This window comes from Mustela lutreola, chromosome 13 (genome assembly GCF_030435805.1).
Source record: "Mustela lutreola isolate mMusLut2 chromosome 13, mMusLut2.pri, whole genome shotgun sequence".
In the NCBI taxonomy this organism is placed as follows: domain Eukaryota; kingdom Metazoa; phylum Chordata; class Mammalia; order Carnivora; family Mustelidae; genus Mustela; species Mustela lutreola.
Window position 1 is genome coordinate 78,761,682 of NC_081302.1, and position 26,654 is coordinate 78,788,335.

Here is a 26,654-nt window from a genome sequence, read left to right on the forward strand (position 1 = left end):
CGATGCAAACCTACCTGAAAATACTCTTTAAGCCACAAAAAATGCCTTGTATTGCAACTCATGTGTTAATGCCAACAATAAAGGAATGGTTGCATGAAAATACACTGAAGTGTTTGAAAAGTTTAAAGTTCACAGTCTTGACCTGATTCTCTTTTCCATCATCTCCTGCATGGTCATAAGAGACAGTCCATAAAAATATATGTTTATAAAAAATAAAAAATTAAAAAAAAATAAAGAGAGAGTCCATAGGAGACCAGTTTTATTTAATCAGAGAAATCCTCTGAGTAAGAGATTATTTCTAAAGAGCGTAAAAACTACCTCTGAAAATGACTCAAAGAAGAAACAATAAATACTCTGAAAAGTAGCAGATGGGGTCTTTTCCCTCCATATTTTTGTTGTTCAGGTAGGATTAAGTAGCGAGCAGTACCTAATAGAATGAGAGCACTTGAGTCCTTTATAAATCATCTCTTGATTCACTGATTTATACACAGAGGGTAACTCTGAGATGCCCTGCTTAGCCAGGTTTAGAATGCAGGTCTCCTATCCATTTTCCTTATGATTCTTCTGCTAACACAAATCATACATGGCAACTGATCAGATCAACAGAAGGACCGACTTCCTTAGCATTAACTATTAAGAATGTGTCACAGTTCCAGCTCCAGGCACAGACTGTGATCCCTCAACCAACATCCTCAATCTGAATGACAGACATCTTTGATATGCACAGAAGACCTTCCAGTTTCAGTCAATCTAAGAGTCACAACTTCTGCCATTGATCCAGAATTATTCATGCAGAATAGATATGATAGGGTCAAACTTTTTCTGTTCAGACTTTTTTTTTCTGAAGAGATCTTTGTTTTAATAAGTAGACAGAAGCAGAAGTCTCATTGAATAACCTACCAATTGTATGAACCAATTCTGATTAAGAGTTGACAGTTTCCCTGAAGACACTGAATATCACTTGGCTTAGGTGACAAGATAGTTGGTTTAGATGCTTTAAACAACGGCTCCTTGAATCCACAGCAAAATATTCTGAGAAGGCTCTTAGAAAGGAAGTCTCAAACATTAAGAAATCAAAAGATTTTTCTTCATATGAGTACATATGACCTAGACAAATGATTTTGTCAGTTGATAGAGTCTTTTTTTTCTTTTAAATGGAAAAGGTTGACGTGTTTCTGTAATATTTTTCTTTCTGCAGTTTAGTCATATCGCCATTTGGGGAAGCATAATTATATGGCTGGTGTTCTTTGCAATTTACTCTTTCGTATGGCCCACCATTCCTATTGCTCCTGAAATGGCAGGACAGGTTAGTTTTATTAATTGTCAGTGGTGAGTATACTTTACAACCCTCTTGAAAACCTATGTTTGTTAATAATAAAAGCTTATATTATCTACTCTCAAAGTAATTTGGAAAGAAAATATAAAATCAAAGCAATTAGAAATAGTTGGTGATCCAACTAAATTCTGGTTGATGTTTTAAATATTATTTTAACTAAAATCTCATTACTTCAAACTATATAAGTTAACTATGGTTTCCAAAATTTTTATCTTTTGTGCATAACTGATGAAAGCTATGATCACTTCAGAATCATCTAAAATTGCTAATATTGTAATTGTGTTTTTTCATGTAATGTACTATGTGCTATTTGTTACTTGGAAAGGATGCATGGCAACTAAGAAAACATTATTTGAAATGTTTAAGCAGAATAGACATTCCTCGGAGCTCCAGGAGCTCCAGCTTCTAAATATTTTAAAGTCTCATGAAACTGTTATTTTGCTTATGTTAAGCCTCAGAGGTGATATACTTTTTAGATTTTTATAATTATTTACATATTTCTAAATTCTACTTTGCCTATACTTATAATGTGGGATTAAGCCTATGGAACTTACAAAATGGATCACAGAATTACATGATTGTAGAACTAGAAATAGCCTTGGTCCAAAGTCAGTCACTTACCAAATAGAGAAACACAGATCCAAAATTGCCCAGTTCAATCCCTGTCTGTCTACCTGTCTGTCATACTCACTGTCTTTCTCTGTGGAAACAAGAGATGACCTTTGTACCCCTGGCTTGAATCAGCCCAATTCTTAGGAAATAAGGATTTTAAGAGACTTCCTGTTTCAGCCATGACTAAGTGGCCAGTTTTGGAAAAGTCTGACAAAAACAACTCTAAAAACTGAACAAGATATAAGAATTATTTGAAGACATTGGCTAGAAACCAACAGAGTAATACTTAAGGATATGATTCTTGAAAGAAGGGAAGCCTTTTTCTTCCTTATCCTAGCATGTTCCTATGAATATTTCTCAGTTTGCAATACAAGAAGAGGAGCCCAAAGTTTATGCAGTGATCTGATTGGGAGGAGGAGGTAGAATTCAGAGTTTCAGGATGCTGAAAATCCTGTACTAGAGACAAAACCCTCAAGAAAGATGTAGTCATAGAGAAATGAGAGGCATAGGCATAGTACTTTGATAGCGCCAAGTGTAGTTTATTTTGCCATTAACTATCATGGCCTTATTCCCAGAGCATAGTACTCTCTTCTGATTTGAGGCATTTACTCCTAGGGCACAGCTTCTCTGGGATCTCAAGAAGACCCTGGGTGGGGGCACCTGGGTGGCTCAGTGGGTTAAGCTGCTGCCTTCGGCTCAGGTCATGATCTCAGGGTCCTGGGATCGAGTCCTGCATCGGGCTCTCTGCTCAGCAGGGAGCCTGCTTCCCTCTTTCTCTCTCTGCCTGCCTCTCTGTCTACTGTGATCTCTCTCTGTCAAATAAATAGATAAAATCTTAAAAAAAAAAAAAAAAAAAAAGACGACAACCCTGGGTGTTCACCAAGGGCATTCCCATTTGGCAAGTCTTAAACTACAACCTCTGTCTCCCCAATATTGGGTGGGCACCAAGTCTGGCTTGATTTTTCAGCTTGTTCTATGTTTTCTGCTGAGTCTTAAAGTCTCAACCTATACACACACTGTTTCATAGTCAATCCAGGGGCACCTGGGTGGCTCAGTCAGTTAAGGACCTGCCTTTGGTTCAAGTCACATTCCCAGGGTCCTGGGATTGAGCCCCCCATCAGACTCCCTGCTCAGCTGGGAGTCTGCTTTCCCCTCTCCCACTCCCTCTGCCTACTGTTCCCCCTGCTTGTGCCCTCTCTCTCCATCAAAGAAATTAATAAAATCTTTTAAAAAATTTTAAAGTCAGTCCAGGAGTTAAGAGCAATTGACATACTTTATATGTCAAAGAGGAAGTTGGACATTATGAACTAAATGAAAATGAAAACATGACATGTTAAAATTTGTAAAATGCAACTGATGTAGTACTTAGAGGGAAATTTTTTAGCACTATATCTGTGAAAAAGAATGTTTTCAAATAAACAGCTCTAGCTTCCACATTAAGAAACTAGAAAAAGGACAAATGAAACCCAAACTGAGAAGAAGAAGGCAAATAAAAAAGATAAAATGACCAAATTATACAATGGGCAAAATACTCAAATATATACTTTACCAAAGAATATACATGACTAACAAAGCAAATGAAAAGATACTCAACAGCATTCGTTGTGAGGTAAATACAAATTAAAACCAAAATGAGACAGCAACACACAACTATTAGCATGGATAAAATTATAAAAATGTCAGCACCAAGAGTGGATGAGGCTGTGGAGCTACTGCAGTTCTCATATGCTGCTCATAAGAATGTGAAATTGGAAAGCTGTTTGACAGTTTCATAAAAGTGTCATGTACATACACCATAAGACCCCGTCATTCTACTCCCTGTGAAAGCGTATGTCCACACAAAGACTTGAATATGAATATTCATAGGAATTTGGTTTGCAATGGCCAAAACTAGAAACAATCCCCAAAAGTGCAATGACAGGTGAATGAAAAGACAAATCACCATATTATTATGAATATTATTCAGAGATAAAAAGGAAATAACATATTACTCACACATATGACAACATGGATAGCTCTCAAAATAATTACGTTAAGAGAAATCAATCAGGCCAAAAAGTTTACAAAGCATATGGATCTGTTTGTAAAAATTTCCAACAAATTTATAGTGGCAGAAAGCAGATCAGTGGTTAACTGGAGAGAGGGTAGTGGGTGGCACATGGCCGGGAAGGGCAGGAGGGGACGCTTACATTGCAGGATAAGGAGAATCCTGGTGTGCTAGTTAGAGTCTTGATTGTGATAATGATCTTATGAGCATAGTGGATGTCAAACATAGCAAACTGTTCACTTTGAATACGTTCAGTTTATTGTAAGCCAATTATGCCCTGATAAAGTGTCTTTAAATAATAAAATATTAAAATGAGCCCTAATTCATAAAGGTGGTGGAATAAGTACTATAGTAAGGGAATGGTGATAAGCTCATCTTGTTCCCATTTAAGAGAATATTTAAATTGTCATAAAATTTGTATTATAATTGAGAATGTCAGTGAAAAACAGAGCTTTTCCCCTAAGATCAGGAACAGGCCAAGTATGTCCACTGTCACCACTTCTATTAAACATAATACTGGAAGTCCTAGCTACAGCAATCAGATGAGAAAAAGAAATAAAAAGCATGCAAATTGGTAAGGAAGAAGTAAAACTGTCACTATTTGCAAATGACATGATACTATATATAGAAAATCCTGAGGATTCCACCAAAAAAACTTACTGGAACTTATAAATGAATATAGTAAGGTCACAGGATACAAAATCAATATACAGAAATTGGTTACATTTCTATACGCTAATAATGAATTAACAGAATGAGAAATTAAGAAAACAATCCATTGACAATTGCACCCAAAATAAAAAAAAATACCTAAGAATAAACTTAACCAAAGAGGTGAGAGTTTCATCACTCTGAAATCTATAAAACACTGATGAAAGAAATGGAAGATGATAAACAAATGGGAAGATATTCCATGCTCATGGATTGAGAAAACAAATATTGTTAAAATGTTTGTATTACCCAAAGCAATAAACACATTTAATGCAATTCCTGTCAAAATACCAACAGGATTTTTCACAGAACTAGAACAAGTAATCTTAAAATTTGTATGGAACCACAAAAGACTCTGAATAGCCAAAGCAATACTGAAAAAAGAACAGAGGCACCTGCATGGCTCAGTTGATTAAGCATCTGACTCTTGGTTTCAGCTCAGGTCACGACCTCGTGGTTGTGAAATCAAGCCTAATGTCAGGCTCCAATCTTGATTGTGGAACCTGCTTAAGATTCTCTCCCTCTCTCTCCCCTCCCCCCCGCCCCCACCCAGCTCTCTCTTTTTCTCTCTCTAAAGAAAAAGAAAAAGAAGAACAAACACAGAAATACCACAATTGCAGATCTCAAGATACTATAAATCTATAGTAATCAAAGCAGTATGGTACTGGCACAAAAACAGACACAGCAATCAATGGAACAGAATAGAGAACCCAGAAATAAACTCATGATTATATGGTCAGTTAATCTTCAACAAAGGAGGCAAGAATATGCAATGGAAAAAAGACATCCTCTTCAACAAATGTTGTTGGGAAAATTGGATGGCTACATAAAAAAGAATGAAACTTGACTTCTTACACCATACATAAAAATAAACTAAAACTGACTACGTATTTTTAAAGATTTTTAAAGATTTTCCTTTGAATGGGACATACTTCCCTATTTCTTTTGTGTTTTATGAATTTTTAGTCAAACACTGGAAATTAAAATCTAATAATGTGGTAACTCTGGAAATAGCATTTTCCCTTTTCCCCAGGGTTTGCTTGTTTTGTTATTTTTGTTTGTTTGTTTATTGTAAGGCTGCCTCTGTGCTGAGGATTAATTTGAGGTATATACTTAATGTTCTCTTAGGTCCTTCCTGACTTCTCCCTGGGCACAAGTGGTCACTTTCTAATTTTACTTGTATATAGAGATGGTTTTGAATGTCCTAGTTTTGAATTTGTCTGGCTCCTAAAAAGGGGGAAAAGTGGGAAAAAATGGAGTGGACAAAGAGTTTCTGTGTCAAAGGCCTTCTGAAGTCACTTCAGTCAGAGGGGAGGGGCTTGGAACAATGCAGGGATGTGCAACAACACTTGCGGTCCCCCACCTTGCACCTCTGTGATCAGAAGCAGCAGTGATCAGAGCAAAGACTTCCAATATTTGGATAACAGGTTTCTTTCCCCTAGTCAGTTTCCCCTATCCTGTAAGCAAGATGCTCCAGAAATATGTGCCACTTGACTGGGAATACATGATGGGTAGTGCTCCTGCACTAAGAGCTGAAATTGACCAAAGCTAAATACAATTTACCATTCAAGTCACCCCCTGTAATATGCAAGCCTTCGATAGATTTCAGAGTTCAAAACCAGACACATTCTATGAGTGCAGTGTTGTTGTTTAGGGCAGAGACAGATCCCCATGGCTTCTTATTCTGCCATCCTGTTACTTTATTCCTGCTCTAATCTTTATTATTTCCTTCCTTTTGGCTGTGGGTTTAGTTCTTGTTCTTCTAGTTCTTTAAGTTTTTAAGTTAGATTGTTTGAGATCCTTTCTTCCTTGATATAAACATTTATTGCTATAAACTTTGTTCTTAAAATTGCTTTTGCCATACCCTGGTTTTGGCATGTTGTGTTTTCATTTTTGTTTGTCTAAAGATACTTCCCAATTTCCTTTTTTGTTGAACTATTTTTGTTGAGTTTTGTTTTTTAATTAAAATATAATTAGCCTACAGCATTTTATGAATTTCAAGTGTATAACATAGTGATGCAACAACTCTACATATGTTATCTTGTGCTCACTTCCAAGTGTAACTACCATCTATCAGCATACAATGCTCTTACGATAGCCTTGGCTATATTCACTGTGCTATACCTAAAGGTATTAAAGGTATTAAAATACCATGACTTACTCATTCCACAATTGGAAGCCTATCCCTTCCACTCCTTTTTACCCTTTTCACCAATCCTCTCATCCCCAGCTGTCTGGCAACCACCAGTTCTCTGTATTTAGATTTATTCATTTGTTTTGTTTATAGATTCCATAGGTAAGTCAAATCATATGGTATTTGTCTTTATCTGTCTGATGTGTTGCACTTAGTATAATACCTTCTAGGTCCACCTGTGATGTCATAAATGGTAAGATATCATTCTCTCGTTTTTTTTTTTAAGATTTTATTTATTTATTTGAGAGAGAGGCAGTGAGAGAGAGCATGAGCAAGGAGAAGGTCAGAGGGAGAAGCAGACTCCCCGTGGAGCTGGGAGCCCCATGCAGGACTCAATCCTGGAATTCCAGGATCAGGACCTGAGCCGAAGGCAGTAGGCCAACCAACTGAGCCACCCAGGTGTCCCAAGATATCATTCTTTTTATGGCCAATAATAGTCCATTGTGTATATGTATATATGTGTATGTATACACATACATACACGTGTGTGTGTGTACACGCACACCACTTCTTTATCCATTCATCTATTGATGAACACTTAAATTGCATCCATATCTTGGGTATTGTAAATAATATTGCAATAAATATAGGGATGTATGTATCTTTTGAATTAGTGTTTTCCTTTTCTTTGGGTAAATACCTAGTAGCAGAATTACTGGACCATATAGTATTTAATTTTTGAGGGACCTCCATAATGTTTTCCACAGTGGCTGCACAAATTTACATTCCTGACAGCATGAGGATTCCTTTTTCTCTATATTCTCACCAACAGTTGTTATTTTTTATTTTAATTCTAGCCATTCTGACAGGTATAAGATGTGGTTTTGACTTATATTTCTCTGATGATTAGGGATGTTGAGCATCCTTTCATTTGGCTATTGTCTATCTGCAAATCTTCCTTAGAAAAGTGCCCATTTGTGTCTTCAACCCATTTTAGTTGAAATATTTATTTCTTTTCTCTTTCTCGCTCTCTTTCTCTCTCTCTGTTTTTGGCATTGACTTCTATAAGTTCTTTATATATTTTGGACATTAACTTCTGATTGAATATATGATTTACAAATACCTCCCATTCAGTAGGTTGTCTTTTTGTTTTGTGGCCCAAGGTGTGATCTATCCCATAGAATGTTCCATGTGCACTGGAGAGGAATGTGTATTCTTGTGCTGTTGGATCGAATGTTCTGTATGTGTTTACAAGGTCCATTTTGCCTATTGTGGTATTAATGTAAGCTGTTTCCTTATTGATTTTTCTGTCTAAATGATCTAATCATTGTTGAAAGTGGAGTATTGAATTTCTACTATTATATTGTTCTAACTTTCCTCCTTTAGTTTTGTTAGTATCTGGTTTAAATACTTAGGTGCAACACTGCTGGGTGCAAATAATTTACAATTCTTATATCCTCTTAATGAATTGACCCCCATACTATACAGTGATCTTCTCTGTCTCTTGTGACCAATTTGGCCTGAATATCACTTTATCTAATACAAGTACAGCCACTCCTGCTCCCTTTTGGTTACCATTTATTTGTAATATCTTTTTCAATACCTTTACTTTGTGCCTATGTGTCCTTAAAGCTGAAGTGAGTCTCTTAGCAGCATACTGTTAGATCTTATTTTTGTTTTTAGATTTTCTTAGAGAGAAAGCATGCACAAGTAGGGGGAGGGGCAGAGGGAGAGGGAGAAACAGACTCCCCACTGAGCATGGAACCCAATGCAGGGCTGGATCCCAGAATCCCAGATCATGACCTGAGTGAAAGGCAGATGCTTAAGTGACTGAGCCACCCAGGTATACCTGGATCTTATTTTCTTCTATCCATTCAGTCACTCTGTGTCTTTTGATTGGACAATTTAATCCATTTACATTTAAAGTAGTTACTGATAGGTAAGGACTTACTATTGCCATTTTAACAAAATTTATCATTCTCACAGTTCCTAAAGATAAATCACAGAATGCCACATAGGGCCAAAAGGGAAAGATACCAGGGTTTTCAGGAGACAGACCACAGGAGCTCGGGAGCTGGTAGGCCTTGCCTTTATTGGGTTTTTCAAGGGGAAAGCAAGGCAGAGTGGGTAAACAGGCCAGAAATGGCTTGTTTGAGTGATTTTTGCAGGTTTTGGCCTATAGGTGGTTTCTAGTTGCCTGGTTCTTGGTTCTGGGGTAATTACAGCAGAGGAATATTGCCTCCTGGGGTGTATGGGCCAGATAGAGGAGAGAAGACTGTGGATTTAGCCCTTGAATTTGCAGAGCAAAGGCATCCTCCCAATTGAGATCTTACTATCTCTAAGAATAGACTAGCCCTGGGAGGGGCAGTCTTCAGATAGAAAGGTTTTTTAAGATGTTGAACTATTAGAATATACAGAAAATTATAAATATATATATAATGCAGAGCCTTACCCAGTCTCAAGTCAGTACAGTCCTTACTGAATTAAAGTGATCTGTTCCCAGTTAATCTGTCTGGCAGAGAGAAGAGTGAGTTTTCCCAGGGGACTATAATGGCATAATTACCTTACACACAATGTCTGGAAGTGAAAGGTGTATTGCTAGGTAATATAAGGTTGAACCACTCTTGCATTCCTGAAATACAACTTACTTGATCAAAATATTTATTTAGTTGGTTGTTTATAAAATATGTTATTAAATTAAGCTAGCTATTTGGTGTTATGTGTGTACATTGATTTAATAGTTCTAGACTCCATGACTGTATCCAAACCTGCATCTCCAGGTTTTTGTGGAGAAGAGAAACTTGGGAGTTGCACTTGGTACCCAATCCTGACGAACTAAAAGATTCCTATTTAAGTACTCTTCATTTCTGTTTATTTGCAGGTCAAGATGGTCCTGGTTTGTCCATACTTCTGGCTTGGTTTTTTCATAGTCCCCATTGTGTGCCTGACTCTAAATTTAATATGGAAATCGTAAGTTGAAAAATGAAGTAGTAACCAAAAGATAAGCTATTATAGTTAATTGTTCTTTTCCAATTATATGGTTTTCACAGCAAATTAAATTTAAAAATTGGCCATTTTATGAATATTAAAAGTCATGGAACATTTAGAGAAAGTGAATGCTCTCTGCTTTTGCCACTGATTTACCAGCACTCAATTTAGAAACAAACAAACAAACAACAAAAGAGCATCAAAACTCACGAGAGTTTATAGTAATATTACCTAATTCGTGATTTTTTTTTTCCGGAAAGGTCATCCATTTGCTCTTTAAAAGTGGGATTTATAGAGCTTCTTTGCACTTTAGAGGAACTAAAACCTGATACCAGAGGATCACAAATTAAAAGCCAATAGTAAAATAAGAACTAGGAGGGAGATATTCAAATTAGACAGATATTCTTCTTTTTAAAAATATTTGGAATAAGAATCTATCAAATATAGTTCTCCCAGAATATGTATTAGATTACAGAATCCTCCCACTTTTTTTTTTAACCGAATCACACAGGGAAAAAAAAAAAAAAAAAAAACCAAACACCTTTAAACTGAGGTGCTAGAAATCCCTGAAATCCCTGAGGTAGTACAAAGAATCCATGAAATTACAAGCTTTCAAAATCAGAAATAACTTACATAAGATCATTGTACATAATCTACAACATAAAGCTCTGAAACATTATAAATTTCAAACTAAGATGCAGAGAAAGAAATATTCTAGAAGGGATAATATTAATTTTGATCCATGGTATTGACTATAGGTGTTAACTTGGATCTTTTAAAACCTATGGTCTCACTCATATGTGGAACATAAGGAATAGCATGGAAGACCACAGAGGAAGGGAGGGAAAACTGGAGGGTGGGAAAGGAGAGAGGGAGACAAACCATGAGAGACTCTACACTCTGGGAAAATAAACTGAGGATTTCAGAGGGGGAGGAGGGCGATGGCGTTGGGATAGCTGGGTGATGGGTATTAAGGAGGTCATGTGTGAGCACTGGGTATTATAGGCAACTAATGAATCATTGAACACAACATTAAAAACTAATGATGTACTAAATGGGGTGGCTAACTGAAGATAATAAAAAACTAAATAAATAAAAGTAAAACCTGTGGCTTCTGTGAATTGATTCCCCAGTGATATCTTCATCTAGGTGTAGATTCCAGATTTCCAGGAACAGATAAAGGTACACTGGGAACTGAGGGGCTTATGTTAGAATCATCCTATCAGTTTGCTAGCATCTTCTCTACCGTTGAGTATAGCCAAGGTTGTCTGCAAGTTCCCAACTGCATTTTCAAGGCAAGTAATGATAATCTTGAATTTGTTGTTGTCTTTTTGTTTATTTATTTTTTAAGATTTTATTTATTTATTTGGCAGAGAGAGAGATCACAAGTAGGCAGAGAGGCAGGTGGAGAGAGAGGGGGAAGCAGGCTCCCCGCTGAGCAGAGAGCCTAATATGGAGTTCGATCCCAGGACCCTGAGATCATATCCTAAGCCAAAGGCAGAGGCTTAACCCACTGAGCCACCAAGGTGCCCCTGTTGTTGTCTTTTTAATTACTTGAGACCTCTTTTTCTTCTATGAGTAAAGATAATTTAGCATACCATTTTTCTTTGTTTTGTTTTGTAATATGGTAAATACAGGTGTGAAAATATGTAAGTCAAAGGGGACTGTGAAATCTTTGAAGTTTATCCTTTTGTGTAAGTGCTATGTAGCTCAAAAAAAGTATTTTAGTAGTATGTACAGTCTTTTAAAATCCAAGTAACATGTATGTTTGAATTATTTCAGTTTTTAATAAAGATTGATTAGCCAACATCTAATACACCTTTACTTTTTGATGTAGTGTTCAATGATTCATTAGTTGCCTGTAACACCCAGGGCTCATTATATCATGTGCCCTCCTTAATGCCCATCACTCTGTTACCCCATCCCTCTCACCCACCACCTCTCCAGCAACCCTCAGCTTGTTTCTTATAGTTAAGTTTCTTCTAGTTAAGAGTCTCATGGCTTTTCTCTCTGATGACTTCCCATTCAGTTTTCCCTCCCTTCTTCTATGATCCTCTGCTCTATTCCTTATATTACGTATTTCATATTCATTCATATTTCACCTATGAGTGAAACCATTTGATGATTGTCTTTCTCTGCTTGACTTATTTCACTGAATCATTTCACAATTTTTGCTTAATTTTCACTTAAGTGTCTTCCTGAGATTACACCAAGATTTTTAAATCATTCTGAATCATAGAATATCTTATAAACATTTGAAATGTAAATAGATTAGTAAAGGAAACAGATATATTGAGGTAAAAAACAAAACAGAGCCAAAAGAACTGCCCCTAAAAGCCCAGTGGCTTTAGTGACAGCATTTTACAGCAAGCTTAACAAATGAATTTGGTCGTGCTGTGGGTATATGGGACTTCATTAAAAATGCCATCTCAGATCAACAATTCAACATTAACTTTGGTTATGTGGAGCCTTTCCTAATTCTACACCAATTCTGGCATTGTTTGTTTGTTCTAGCTCTGTGAAAAATGGTGGTATTTTGATAAGGATTGCATTAAATTTGCAAATTGTTTATAGTATAGACATTTTAACAATATTTGTTTTCCAATCCATGATCATGGAATGTTTTTTCCATTTCTTTGTGTCATTTTCAATTTCTTTCATCAGTGTTCTATGGTTTTCAGAGTACAGATCTTTTTACCTCTTTGGTTAGCTTTACTCCCGGGTATCTTGTGGGTTTTGGTACAATTGTAAATGGGATCTATTCCTTGATTTCTCTTTCTGCTGTTTTATTATTGATGTATAGAAATGCAGATTTCTGTGACTTTGCTGAATTCTTGTATCAGTTGTAGCAATTTTTTGGTAGAGTCTTTCAGGTTGCCCACATAGAGTATCATGTCCTTTGCAAGTTGTCAATGTCGACCTCTTCCTTGCCATCTGGATGCCTTTTATTTATTTCTATTGTATGATTGCTGAGGCTAGGACTTCCAGTACTAGGTTAAATAATAATGGTGTGAGTGGACATTCCTGTATTTTTCCTGATTTTAGAGGAAAAGCTCTCAGTTTTTCCCCATTGAGGATGATATTAGCTGTGGTTCTTTCATATATGGCCTTTATAATGTTGACATGTGTTCCATCTATTTGTACTTTATTGAGGGTTTTTATCAAGAATTGCTGCTTTATTTTGTCAAATGCTTTTTCTGAATCTATTGAGAGGATCATATGGTTCTTATTCTTCTTTTTATTAATGTGGTGTATCATATTGATTGATTCGTGAATATTGAACCATCCCTGCAGCCCAGGAATAAATCCCACTTGATTGTGGTAAATAATTCCTTTAATATACTGTTGGATTCAATTTGCTAGTATCTTATTGCGAGTTATTGCATCCATGTTCACTAGGGATATTGGCCTATAATTCTCCTCTTTAGTGGGGTCTTCATCTGGTTTTAGAATCAAGTTAATGCTGGTCTTGTAAAATGAGTTTGGAAATTTTCCTTTCATTTCTATTTTTTTGGAATAGTTTAAGAATGGTATTAACTCATCTTTAGCTGCCTGGTAGAATTCCCCTGGAACCTCTTTATTATGATTTATTATGATACTGTGCCTTTCTTCATCTCTTGTTACAGTCTTTGGTTTAAAATCTAGTTTGTCTCATAAGTATGGCTACGCTGGCTTTCTTTTGACATCCATTAACATGACAGATGGTTCCCCCATCCCCTCACTTCTATCTGGAGGTGTCTTTAGGTATAAAATGATTTTCTTGGGCCACCTGGATGGCTCAGTTGGTTAAATGTCTGCCTTTGGTTTGGGTCATGATCCCAGAGTCCTGGGATCAAGCCCCGTGTTGGGCTACCTGCTCATGGGAGCCTGCCTCTCCCTCTGCTCCTCCCTTCTACCTCATGCTCTCTCTTACTTGTTCTGTACTCTCAAATGAATAAAATCTTTTAAAAAATAAAATAAAACAGTTCTCTTGCAGGCTGCATATAGATGGGTCTTGGTTTTTTTCATTTCTTTTGACATGATGACCCTATGTCTTTTGATTAGAGCATTTACATTTAGAGTAATTTACATATAGAGTAATTATGGATAGATACGAATTTATCCCCTATTACCTATAAAGTTATTGTTTCTGGAGGTTTTCTCTGTTCCTTTCCAGTCTTTGTTGCTTTTGGTCTTTCTCACTCAAAGAGTCCCCTTTAATATTTCTTGCAGGGCTGGTTTAGGGTTATAAACTCTTAGTTTTTGTTTGTTTGGGAAACTCTCTCTCCTTTTATTGTGAATGACAGCCTTGCTGGATAAAGTATTCTTGGCTGAATATATTTTCCTATTGAGCACATTGAATAAATTATGCCATTCTCTTCCAGCCTGCCAGGTTTCTATGGAGAGATCTGCTGCTAACCTGATTTGTCTTCCCTTGTAGGTTAGTAATTTCTTTTCCCTTGCTGCTTTCAGGATTCTTTACTTACCTCTGTGTTTTGCAAATTTTACTATGTCATGTCATGGTGTTGGCTGGCTCTTGTTGATTTTGGTAAGAATTTTCTGTCTCTTCTGGATTTAGATGCCTGTTTCTTTCCCCAGATTAGGGAAGTTTTGAGCTGCAATTTACGTAAATAAACCTCCTGCCCCTTTCTCTCCCTTCCTGTGGGAATCCCATGATACGAAAGTTATTACACACTATGAAGCCGCAGATTTCCTTAAGTCTACATTCATGATCGAATATTTTTCTTCCCCTCTTCTTTTCAGCTTCATTGGCTTCCATAATTTTATCTTCTGTATCACTTATTCTATCCTCTGTTTCTTAGTCATTATATCTAGGTGGTTTTGCATCTTAGTTATTGCATTTTTTTATTTTGGCCTGACTAGTTTTTAGGTGTTTTATCTGTGCAATAAGCATCTCTCTGGTTTCTTCTACGTTTTTCTCAAGCCCAGCTTGTATCCTTATGATTGTTGTCTTAAATTCTGGTTCAGGAATATTACTTATACCTATTTTGATTAGCTCTCTGGTCATGGCCCCTTCTTATTCTCTCTTTTGGGATTAATTCCTCCAACTTGACATTTTGTCTAGGTCTCTGTTTTTTTTGTGCTGGGAAAACCTTTGCTTGGTCCTATTTCCTCTAGAGTTGAAGCTTTGTAGCACTCTATGATTGGTAGACCTTGTGCTTGTGTGGTGGAAGGGGGTTGCTAGCCTTCTGGGGAAGGGCTCTGCTGCTGCTCTGGCTCTCAGTCACACTTGTTCTATTAAAAAAGGCACCTGCAAGAGCAATCAGGGCTTGGTGTAAGTAGCTCCAGAATCCACTATGTGTACTGTTCTGCTCACTGAAGTCTGTCTGTGTTGATGGGAAAGGTAAAAAATGGCGTCAGTCTGCTCTCTTCCCTGGAGAGAGGAGTTCACGTTTGCAGCTGTTCATGAAGCCCTCACAGAAAAGTGAACAATCTCCCTTCTTGTGTCCCAGGCTTCTGTCAAAGCCCTATGTTCACCTTGTCTGTGTCCAAGCCATCTGCCTGTCTGGTGGAGCAGTACTCCTGTGTTTTATCTCAGGCATGCAAATAGTTTTCAAAACTCCAAATTTGGGGGAGCAGTCACAGTGCAGACACAGTGCAGACTGCACTGATCCTCTGTGGGCGGCTCTTGCTGGGCTGTGGCTGGGACAGGTTTGTCACAGAAAAGCAGTCCCACTACTAAGTAGGGGTTTGGGTTTTATGGTAAAGCATAGCAAAAAGCCAGCATCCAGTAAGCTGCCCTCAGCAGGTGTCTTTACTCATATGTTAATGAACAGGGCAGCTCAACGTTGCCTGCTGTCTCTTTTGTCCCCTCAGAGGCAATGTCACCTCTCCCAAATACACGCCAGAAAGGGGAACAGTTTCTCCCAGGGTGATGCAGGGGATCCTCAGAGCATGATGTCCACTCCTGGGTCTCTGCCCTCCTTCTCCATAGTAACACTGCTATGTCCATCAGGCTCAATTCTAGCAATGGCACAAACTTCTAAAAATTCAGATTTTCAGCTCCACCACTTATAAAAGCTTGTGATAATCAGCCCCTCTCATTTTCCCAGTCAGTGGTTTTGGGGAAGTGTTTTCTTGTGTAATCCCCTGTGCACACATATCTCTCTCTCTCTCTCTCTCTCTCTCATTCTCTGTGATAGGGCTTCCTCCCCTCTATGGCACCAGTGATTCTTTTCTACCCCAGGTCACATCACCACATCTCCTACCTTCTACAATGTGGCTTCTTTTCTCCCCAGATCAATTTTCTGGGTGTTCAGAATGATTTGATAATTATCTAGCTGTGTTCAAGAGACAAGACAAACATAAGGTTCTCCTACATGTGTTGATAAATGATGAATGCTTGAATATAGACAGAGATAGATGCCCCAGTGAAAACAAGTTGCCACAGAAAATGGAGAGTATCTGTCTAGGTTGCTTTGCACGTTTCAAATATGCACACCTGATATATGAATCTCTGACACAACCACTCTACCATTACTTCTGCTATTAAATGGCACACTTAGTCTTAGGTCTTTCTGCCTAAGTGAGGGTTGGAGGTAGCACACAGCTGAAAATTTAAGAATCAAGATTATGGAATAGTGAGCATGGTAGAAAAAGTCATACAGAATTATATCAGTCCTATGACTCTTCAACCGTCTGGCTGAATTCATACAGATGGACTCCTCCACAATCAGGGCCCTCTGTGACTTAGAGACACACTCAGATCTATAGATTTGTATGGAAGTCTGTATTTGAGGTGGTTGGCTACTAATGGGCACTACCCGGCTCTTTCCAGTATCCCTTCTGGTAATGCTTCATAGCTACTAAGAAAATAGAGTCTGGTTTCACAGGAAGACTGGGCCTGCTGCATTGCACCCTATCATATGGCCTCTAAGTAAGGGATGCCCAGAATTATTCAAGAGGGGAGAAATTGTTGCTTAGAGTTTGTAAAGCTCATGTATTATGCTGTATCTTTTCCACATAATACAGGATTAGAAATACCTGCAAGAGAACATTACTAGAGGAAGTTCGGGAGATGGAAAGTAGCAGAGCTCAAAGATTTCATCCTACAATATTTAGAAAGAGGTGAGGCTGTTCTCTTTATCCTGACTTTAGTTGAAAAGCTGTTCTCATTCTTTTTAAAAATATTTGTTTATTCCAGAGAAAGAAAGAAAGAGAGCAAGTGGAGGAGAAGCAGAGGGAGAGACTCCCCAGACAGACCCCACTGCCACTGAATGTGGAGCCTAATGCTGGGCTCAATCCCATGACTCATGAGATCATGGACCTGAGCTGAAACCAAGAGTCAGATGCTTAATGTACTGAACCTCCCAGGTGGCCCCTGTTCTCCTCATTCTTCCCACATTTCCCTCCCAGGTACTTTCACACTTTCCATGATTTCCCCAAGCTTATTAAGCACATGTCAAACAGGTATCTTGAACTTCACATCCCCAGCAGCACAGACCTCTAGGCTGCCACACTAGCTTCCCCAAATGTCCTCCTTTCAGTGGATGGCAACTTCATTCTTTCAATTTCTCAGGCCAAAAATCCTGAAGTCACGCTCGCATCCTCTTTTCTGCTATGCTACACCCATCATGTCAGAAAATCCTATTGTTCCTACCTCAAAGTAAACTGAGAATTAGATCACTTAAACTATCTGTATGATCTTGCCCTGGTCCAGCCCCTATCATCTTTCTTCTGATTAGTTCAGTAGCCTCTTAACAGGTATCTCTGCTTCTGGCCCTTCCTGTAGTAATCAGAGGGAAGAGGCTTTGGCAGTGTAAATCAGACATATTACTCCCTGTTCTCTGCCTTTCCACAACCTCCCCTATCACTCAGAAAAAGACAAGACCCTTTCAGTGGCTTATAGTGCCTTATACACTGTCCCTTCATAAACACACACACACATGCACAACTAGTTTGAGATAACTCCTTATGGTTTTCTTACCAAAAAAAGATTTTTTTAAAATGATTCATCTTGGAAAATCATATTTCCATTTCACCTCACATGTTTTCAAAGAAAGTTTTGTCCTTTCACAACCTTCCTCGCTATTATTTTAACAGATGGTGCATCAAGTTTGTATATTCTAACTTTAACTTCTGGTGGTTAGTGGACAGACACCCAGATCTCTGTGTTGAGCCAGAGAATCTGCTAATTTCTGCCACTTTCCCCTGCGTATTGTTGCAAAAAGGTTTAGATATCCAGGGTCTGTGTTCTCCCCTATAGATGAAGCTGTGGCTACTGGAAGTCAGGGAAGTGCACTGAAGGCGAAAAGGACCAGGGCTTCTCCTAGAATTGCTCTCTTTCTCCCACTCCCTTGGAAGAAGACAACAAATTACATTGTTTGTTTTCACAGTTGTTGCCTTTTTCCCACTGGTCCTGATCTGATGGCCTTGAAGAACAACAGGCCAAATGCTAGAAATTAATGTGTATTAACATTTTTAATCTCTATACCCAAACTATCTCCAGGGAGAGGTCAGTTCCAATGGTCTGCCATAAACTATGTGTTCTTCTGAGTTGAAAACACCATGCTCCTTCTCAGTAATAACAGACTTCTATTTCAGACATATGAAGCCTGGCACGTCCTAGGTTTTAGGTGGGCTTTCAGGAACTATAAGGCGAAGAATTAGTCTTTAACTATACTGAATGCCTGCTATATTTGGAGTACTGTGTTAAGCATGGAGATGGTGTGACCTAGATAAAGAGGACAAAATGCACTTTTAAAAAAATTTTTATTTTGAGTTTGAGGAGTTCTAACTTAACACACAAAAAACAGATAATCATATAAAAAAATGGGCAGAAGTTATGAACAGACACTTCTCCAATGAAGACATACAAATGGCTATCAGACACATGAAAAAATGTTCATCATCACTAGCCATCAGGGAGATTCAAATGAAAACCATATTGAGATACCACCTTACACCAGTTAGAATGGCCAGAATTAGCAAGACAGGAAAACATGTGTTGGAGAGGATGTGGAGAAAGGGGAACCCTCTTACAATGGTGGTGGGAAGGCAAGTTGGTGCAGCCTCTTTGGAGAACAGTATGGAGATTCCTCAAGAAATTAAAAATAGAGCTTCCCTATGACCCTGCCATTGCACTACTGGGTATTTACCCCAAAGATACAGATGTAGTGAAAAGAAGGGCCATCTGGACCCCAATGTTTATAGCAGCAATGGCCACGGTCGCCAAACTGTGAAAAGAACCAAGATGCCCTTCAACGGACGAATGGATAAGGAAGATGTGGTCCATATACATTATGGAGTATTGTGCCTCTATCAGAAAGGATGAATACCCAACTTTTGTAGCAACATGGATGGGACTGGAAGAGATTATGCTGAGTGAAATAAGTCAAGAGAGAGTCAGTTATTATATAGTTTCACTTATTTGTGGAGCATAAGAAATAACATGGAGGACATTGGGGAGATGGAGAGAAGAAGGGAGTTGAGGGAAATTGGAAGGGGAGGTGAACCATGGGAGACTATGGACTCTGAAAAACAACCTGAGGGTCTTGAAGGGGCGGGGGTGGGAGGTTGGAGGATCAAGGTGGTGGATATTAGGAAGGGTACATATTTCATGGAGCACTGTGTGTGGTACAAAAATAATGAATACTGTTACGCTGAAAAGAAATTTTAAAAAATAAAAAATCAAGTGTAAGAAAAAAAATTTATTTTGAAGGAAGCAGGGGCACCTGGATGGCTCAGTGGGTTAAGCCTCTGCCTGCTCAGGTCATGATTTCAGGGTCCTGGAATCAAGCCCTGCATTGGGCTCTCTGCTCAGCAGGGAGGGGGTCTGCTTCCCCCATCCCCTGTCTACTTGTGATCTCCCTCTCTGTCAAATAAATAAATAAAATTTAAAAAAATAAAAGCAAAATTGGAAGTATGGGCAAATCTAAAGTAAATGAGTGAACTGATTAACACTCACCTATTTGGCACCCATTGAGTACTCAGCACTGACGGTACCACCTGTTGGCAAGGATGAGGAACAACTGTAACTCTTGAACAATCAGTCTGGGCAACTGGCCATTTCTATTCAATTTAAAGAAATGCTTATCCCCATGACCCAACAATTCCATTTCTAGGTATTTACCCAAGAGACTTCTAAATATGGGTCCACATATTCAGCTACACAATGCAGAAAGATTCCCAACCAGGTACAACCCAAAAATATTTCACTAAGATACATTATAATGAAACTGTCAAAAATCAAACACAAAGAATCTTGAAAGCAACAAAAGACAAGAAGCTAATCACACACAAGGGAACTCTATGAACAGATTTCTCAGAACAAACCTTGGAAGCCAAGAGTGGGTAGGATGCTACATTAAAAATTCTGAAGGAAAAACAACTACCAACCAAGAATATTGTATCCAGCAAAGCTGGAATTGAAAGTTTTCCAGGCAAACAAAAGCTAAAGAAGTTCTTCCCCACCGACCTGTCCTTACAAGAAATGTCAAAGGGACTTCTTTAAACTGAAATGAAAGGGCACTAGTCAGTAACAGAAAAGCATGAAATTATAAATCTCATAGGTAAAGGTTAATGTATAGTAAAGTTCATAATAATCTGATGTCGTAAAGGTGATGGATAAATCATTTCTAAAGCTAATATGAAGGTTAAAAGACAAAAGTAGTAAAAATAACTATAGTTGTAATTATTTGTTAGTAGGTACATGAGAAAAAATGTAAATGCTGACATCAAAAACATAAAAAGTGATGAAGAGGGTAAAAATGCAGACCTTTAGAATGCATTTGAACTTCAGTTGTTACCAACTTAAAATAGACTTAAAATATAAATAATTTTATGTAAGTTTCATGGTAACCACAGAACAGAAAAACCTATAGTAAATACACACACACACACACACACACACACACACACACACACACAAAAGAGAAAGGAATCTAGGCATACCACTACAGAAAATCATCAAATCATAAAGAAAGAGAAGAAATGAAGGAACAAAGGAATTACTAAATAACAGGAAACAAAGAACAAAATGGCCATAAATATACACAGGCATATCTTGTTTTACTGTGCTTTTCCTTATGGCACTTCACAGCTGCTGCTTTCTCCCTCTGTCCTCCCCCCCCCTTTTTTTTTTAACAAATTGAAAGTTTATGGCATACCCTGTCCACAGATCTATTGATGCCATTTTTCCAACAGCACTTGCTCACTTCATGTCTCTGTCACATTGTGGTAATTTGCACAATATTGCATACTTTTTCATTATTTTTTATGGTGATCTGTGAACAGTGACTTTGACTTGCTGAAAGTTCAAGTGATGGTAGGCATACATTAACATTAAATTATTTTTAATTAAGGTATGTACATTGTTCTTTTCAGGCATAATGCAATGATACACTTAAGAGACTCCAGTATAGTGCAAACATAACTTTTATATGTACAGGGAAAGCAAAAAATCCACTTGACTCCATTTATTGCAATATTAGCTATATTGTGGTAGTCTGAAACCAAGCCTGCAGTATCACTGAGGTGTGCCTATGGTTGTGAGTAATTTCTTTAAACATAACTAGACTAAATTATCCAATCAAAAGACATAGGATGGCTGAATGGATTGAAAAACAAAAGCCACCTATATGTTGCCTACAAGAGACTCACTTCAGATTTAAGGACACATGGAAAATGAAGGTGAAGGGATGGAAAATGATATTCCACACAAAAGGAAACCAAAAGAAATCTACGATAGCTATACGTATATCAGGCAAAGCAGAATTTAAAATAAAAACAAGAGACAAAGAAAGGCATTACATAATGATAAAGGGGTCAGTCGAATATGAGGATATGACATTTGTTAATATTTATGCACCCAACATAGAAGCACTACATGTATAAAGCAAATATTGACAGACCCAAAAGGAGAAATAAACAGCAATATAATAATAGTAACGGATTTAATACCCTACTTTCATCAATGAATAGATCTTTTTTTAAAGATTTTTATTTATTTTTATGTGACAGACAGAGATCACAAGTAGGTAGAGAGGCAGGCAGAGAGAGAGAGGAGGGGAAGCAGGCTCCCCGCTGAGCAGAGAGCCCGATGCGGGGCTCGATCCCAGGACCCTGGGACCATGACCTGAGCCGAAGGCAGAGGCTTTAACCCACTGAGCCACCCAGGCACCCCAATGAATAGATCTTTTAGACAAAAAATCAGTAAGGAAATATTGTGCTTAAATGCCCCATTAGACAATTGGCTTAACAGATACACACAGAACATTCCATCCCAAAGCAAGAGAGTGTATATTCTTCTCAAGTGAACATGCAACAACCTCCAAGATAGGCCATATGTTAAGCCACAAAACAAATCTTAGCAAATTTAAGAAGATTCAAGCATCTTTTCCAACCACAATGGTGTGAAACTGGAAATCAACTGCAAGAAGAAAACTGGAAAATACACAATGTGTGGAGATTAAACAACAAACAACTGAACAACCAGTGGATCAAAAAAGAAACTGAAAAAGAAATAAAAATACATCTATAGACAAATGAAAATGGGAAGGCAACATGGGGTGCAGTAAAAGCAGCTCTATGGACTTTCATTACAATAAATACCAACATTAAGATACAAAGACATCTCTCATAAAAAACTTCATGCTACACTTTAAGGAACTAGAAAAAGAAGATCAAAGTATGCCTCTAGAAAAAGAAGATCAAAGTATGCCTCAAGTTAGCAGAAGGAAGGAAATAATTAAGATCAGAGCAGAAGTGAAAGACGAAACAATACAGAAAAGATCAATTAACGGCTGTGTGTGTGTGTGTGTGTTTTAAATAGACAAAATAGATAAACTTTTGGTTAGACTTGTGAAGAAAAAAAGAGCAAGGACTCAAATCAGAAATGAAAGAGGAGACATTACAACCGATACCACAGACATACAGAGGATCACAAAGCACAACTACAGAACCAAAGCAACCTTGAAGAAGAACAAAGCCGGAAGCATCACACTTTCAGGTTTCAAACTATATTACAAAGCAATTATGTTACATTTTACTATAAAGCTAATATATATCACTGTAGCAATCAAAACAGTATGGTACTGGTATAAAAAACAGATCTGGAAGATTGATACACAGGCAAATAGTTTTGTTAAACTGTACTTTAAAGATGTATGCATTTTATCACATACAAAATAAACCTCAAAAATAAGAAATCAAACTGAAAATATAAACACAATATACATTGTACGAAAATAAAGTTCACATAACAAAGGGCTAACCTCCCAAATAGATAAATTGTTTCCAGAAATCAGTGAAACCAAACACCTAAGCAGTAGAAAAATAGGCAAAGTATAAACACACAGTTCACAAAAAGAAATACTAAAGTTTCTTAAACATATGAAAATATCCTCAACTTTACTCATAGTAAGAAATGAAAATGCTAAGTATACAGGCAGGATATTTTTAATCTATCATTGTCAGCCACCCTTGGTTGGTGAAAAAATGGGAAAGGAAAGAATTAAGGTAATTTGGCAATATCTATCAGAAATACAATTGCATATGGCCTTTGACTCAGTAATTCCACTTCTGGGATGTACCACCCCTTCTCATCCTCCCAATACTCACATAAGTCCTAGTGTCAGGGACTGCAGTAGTATTTGGAACAACCACCATTTAGGAACAACCATACCCATGTATACATCCACAAACTACAGTACTCTCTAGTTGTGAAAAGGAGTCAGGAAGCTTTCTGTGTTCTGAGGTGCAAATGATTCCAGGATGTATTAACAGAAAAAAAAAAAAAATAAAAAAAGTTGAACCCTTTGTACAATATGCAACCTTTAGTGCAAAAGGGCAGGGATAATGACATATGAGCACTTTTCCTTCTAAAGCAACTCTGCAAAACTAGCTAAGAGACCACAAGGAGTGATTACTGGTAAGCAACAGAGGTGAGGAACCAGGAAGATGGGAAAAGGAAGTGGAATGTTTATTCTCTACATTTACATATTTTTCTCTTTAAATTTTTTTTTCTCTTTAAATTTTTAATGATGTAAATGCTTTATATGTGACCAATTTAAGAGAGACAGACAGAATGAGAGGAAGAGGGAGAGAGGAAGTGGAAGAGAGGGAGAGGAAGAAAGGGAGAAAACGGGAGGGAATGCAAATGAGTAAGTGGATTCTGGAGAGCCCAGAGCCCGGTGCTCGTCAACTCCTGGATATACAAACAAAAGTAAAAATCCTAATCTGAGTCTTTCAACAACTTTGGAAAATTCCAACCTTTTTTATGATTAACTTTTTTTTTTTTTTTTTTTTTTTTTAAATTCTGGTTCAGAACACTATCACCTTCATTCCAGAGAGGACTTCAAAGGGGGAAGTCAGTAGTCAGTCCGTCCCACGGCCATGCCCCTTGGTAACGACTTTTGACCTGCACCTCCCCAGGAGCTGCTCCTTCAGACAGTCCTTAGAAACCTTCCTCTGAGTCACAAAAGGGAAGCTGGCTGTAGAGGAGGCCCTCTTCCCACAGGAGGGCATGGGATAGGGGTACAGTTGTGGTTGTTGATAACAGCTGCAATTTGTCACACCAGCTGTGAGTCCCTCAGATCTCTGGAAATACCAGGATACATGGCAAATCCTCGAACAGCAAAAGGCCCCTATGGCCTGATGACATCTTAGAAGTGAGAAAACAGAGCAGCTTAGGTTGTATGGGGTTTGTTGTGGTTGTTTACCCTATTTTTCAGGCTTATAGAGAAAAAAAGAAGAAACCATGGACTTCCCTAATTATGCTGCTTCTGCTTACCCACAATGATTCCACAACTCTTTGAAATTTAGACAGTAGTGAACTTGGGGCTTCCAGTGCAGTTCCATAGTAAGCCTTGGAGGGTTTAGTGAAGGGTCTCTTGTGCCTAGAGCTGAATGACACTTCTTGATACACATTGCTCAGAGTCTTGAACCAGGAAATTGAGACAGATTTTTAAAATACACACCATAAAATCTCTAAGATGCTCTGGAAGGCCAGAGGACTGACAGGACTTGCATTGTTCCATTCAATTCCTGGGGTTGGGTGGGGGCAGTTAGGAGAGCTATATATAAGAAATGTTCACAAGCAGAACCCCTATTTTAGAAGAAGCACCTTGCTGAGTGTCTGGATAATATAAATTTTATTTTAAATACATGAACACTCTCTAAAAAAGAAGAAGACTTTTTTTTCTTTTACCTTGTACCTCCCCCTCCAATGAAGTTGGAATTTTCTTCGAAATCTGTTCCAAAGAACTAAAGTGAGGCTATGATTGATTTTTTCACAGGGTGGAAGCAAAAAAAGTCCAAATGTTCTTTGCCACCCCGCCACACGAGGTAGTCCTCCAGAGTGAATCTTTTGATCAAAGCATCCCACGTAAGTAATGTACTGTACATCAGGCCATAAGCTGAGACTCTACCTACCGACATGAAGGATGGGTAATGCAATGTTAGGTGCTTCTTGAGGAGATGAGTCCAAGTAAAACGAGTATTGATGATTCCACTGATATGAGGTACTTAGAGTAGTCAAATTCATAGAGACAGAAAGGAGAATGGGGGTTTCCAGGGGATGGGGATGGGGGCAGTGGAGCGGGGACTCAGTGTTTAATGGGCACAGAGTTTCCGTTTGGGAAGATGGAAAGAGGTCCGCAGGCGGATGACGACGTTCCCACAGCACTATGAATGGACGTAATGCCCCTGCACTGTACACTTAAACACCAGGAAGATGGTAAATTTTACGTGACATTTTACCACAATTTTTTAAAGGAAACTACGTGTGGTATTAAATGTGTTTTTAAAAAGTAAGGTAGTTGTCATAGGGCAGGAAGGCTCAACTGGATTAATCAAATTCATGTTCTTTGCCTAAAGCCAGTGCAGTCGGAAAAGAAGCAGTTCCTGGTCAACCATTCCTGAATGGTGACATCCTTAAATGTAACATCCTCACATTCTCAAGATCCTCTTACAGACTCCCAACATACCACTTAAAATGGAAAAGTGGTATCTGGCTCCAAATAACTTTCATCCTTAGAAATCTTATATACCCTTTTTGGTGGGTTTGATGTTAACATAGCCCACGTTGGACATGAAAACCGTTGGAAGTTATTTCATTTTCCTGTCATTTAACAAGAAATGCATCGGAGAAGTACCTACATGAAAGATTTAGGTCCTCTGTGACTCCTATCTGGTAACATGAGTGCTGAATGCTTTCCTGTGAAAGAAAACAAGGCAAACATGAAGGTACTACAAACAAAGAAACGTGGGATATTTACAGAGAATGAGAGCTAACTGTGCCTCTTTTCTGATCAAGGTGTTCACTGAAAGTTGTAGGCTTTTGTAATACTAGATTCTTTAATTGACTTTTTTTTTCATATCTCTGAGATTTATGTGTCTCTGGATTGATTGCTCTTTCTCCTTTGCACGTATACACACTTCTTCCTGTCTTGTGTCCAGCATTTTGCTTTTCCCCTTCTCCATATATATATATGGAGAATAATATATATATATATATATATTAGATTTTATTTATTTATTTGTCAGAGAGAGAGCGAGCACAGGCAGAGTGGCAGGCAGAGTCAGAGGGAGAAGCAGGCTCCCCGTGGAGCAAGGAGCCCGATGTGGGACTCGATCTCAGGATGCTGGGATCATGACCTGAGCCGAAGGCAGCTGCTCAACCAACTGAGCCACCCAGGCGTCCCTCCCTATATATTTTTAAGGAACAGAACCTGAAAGGTAACTGAAAATAAAAAATGAACCAGACAAGAAAACAAATTACAGCAGATGTCTTAAGGATTAGGGTTAACATTTCTCCAATCTTTCAAAAATGATGACCTTGATTTCTACATCCCAGAGAAAAATGGGTCAAAAATGAAATTCCTCAG

The 26,654-nt window shown here is 38.0% G+C and overlaps 1 protein-coding gene across 2 annotated transcripts in view; it reads left to right on the forward strand.

The window, feature by feature from the left end:
• The window catches only part of LOC131813534 (phospholipid-transporting ATPase IB-like), a 249,604-nt gene that overhangs the window by 218,304 nt on the left and 4,646 nt on the right, over positions 1-26,654 (forward strand). For both annotated transcript variants that reach the window (XM_059143871.1, XM_059143873.1), the window contains 4 exons: positions 1,199-1,306; positions 9,722-9,810; positions 16,801-16,896; positions 25,065-25,153. In XM_059143871.1, coding sequence (XP_058999854.1) covers positions 1,199-1,306; positions 9,722-9,810; positions 16,801-16,896; positions 25,065-25,153 — 382 coding nt within the window. The remainder of the gene's footprint in view (positions 1-1,198; positions 1,307-9,721; positions 9,811-16,800; positions 16,897-25,064; positions 25,154-26,654) is intronic.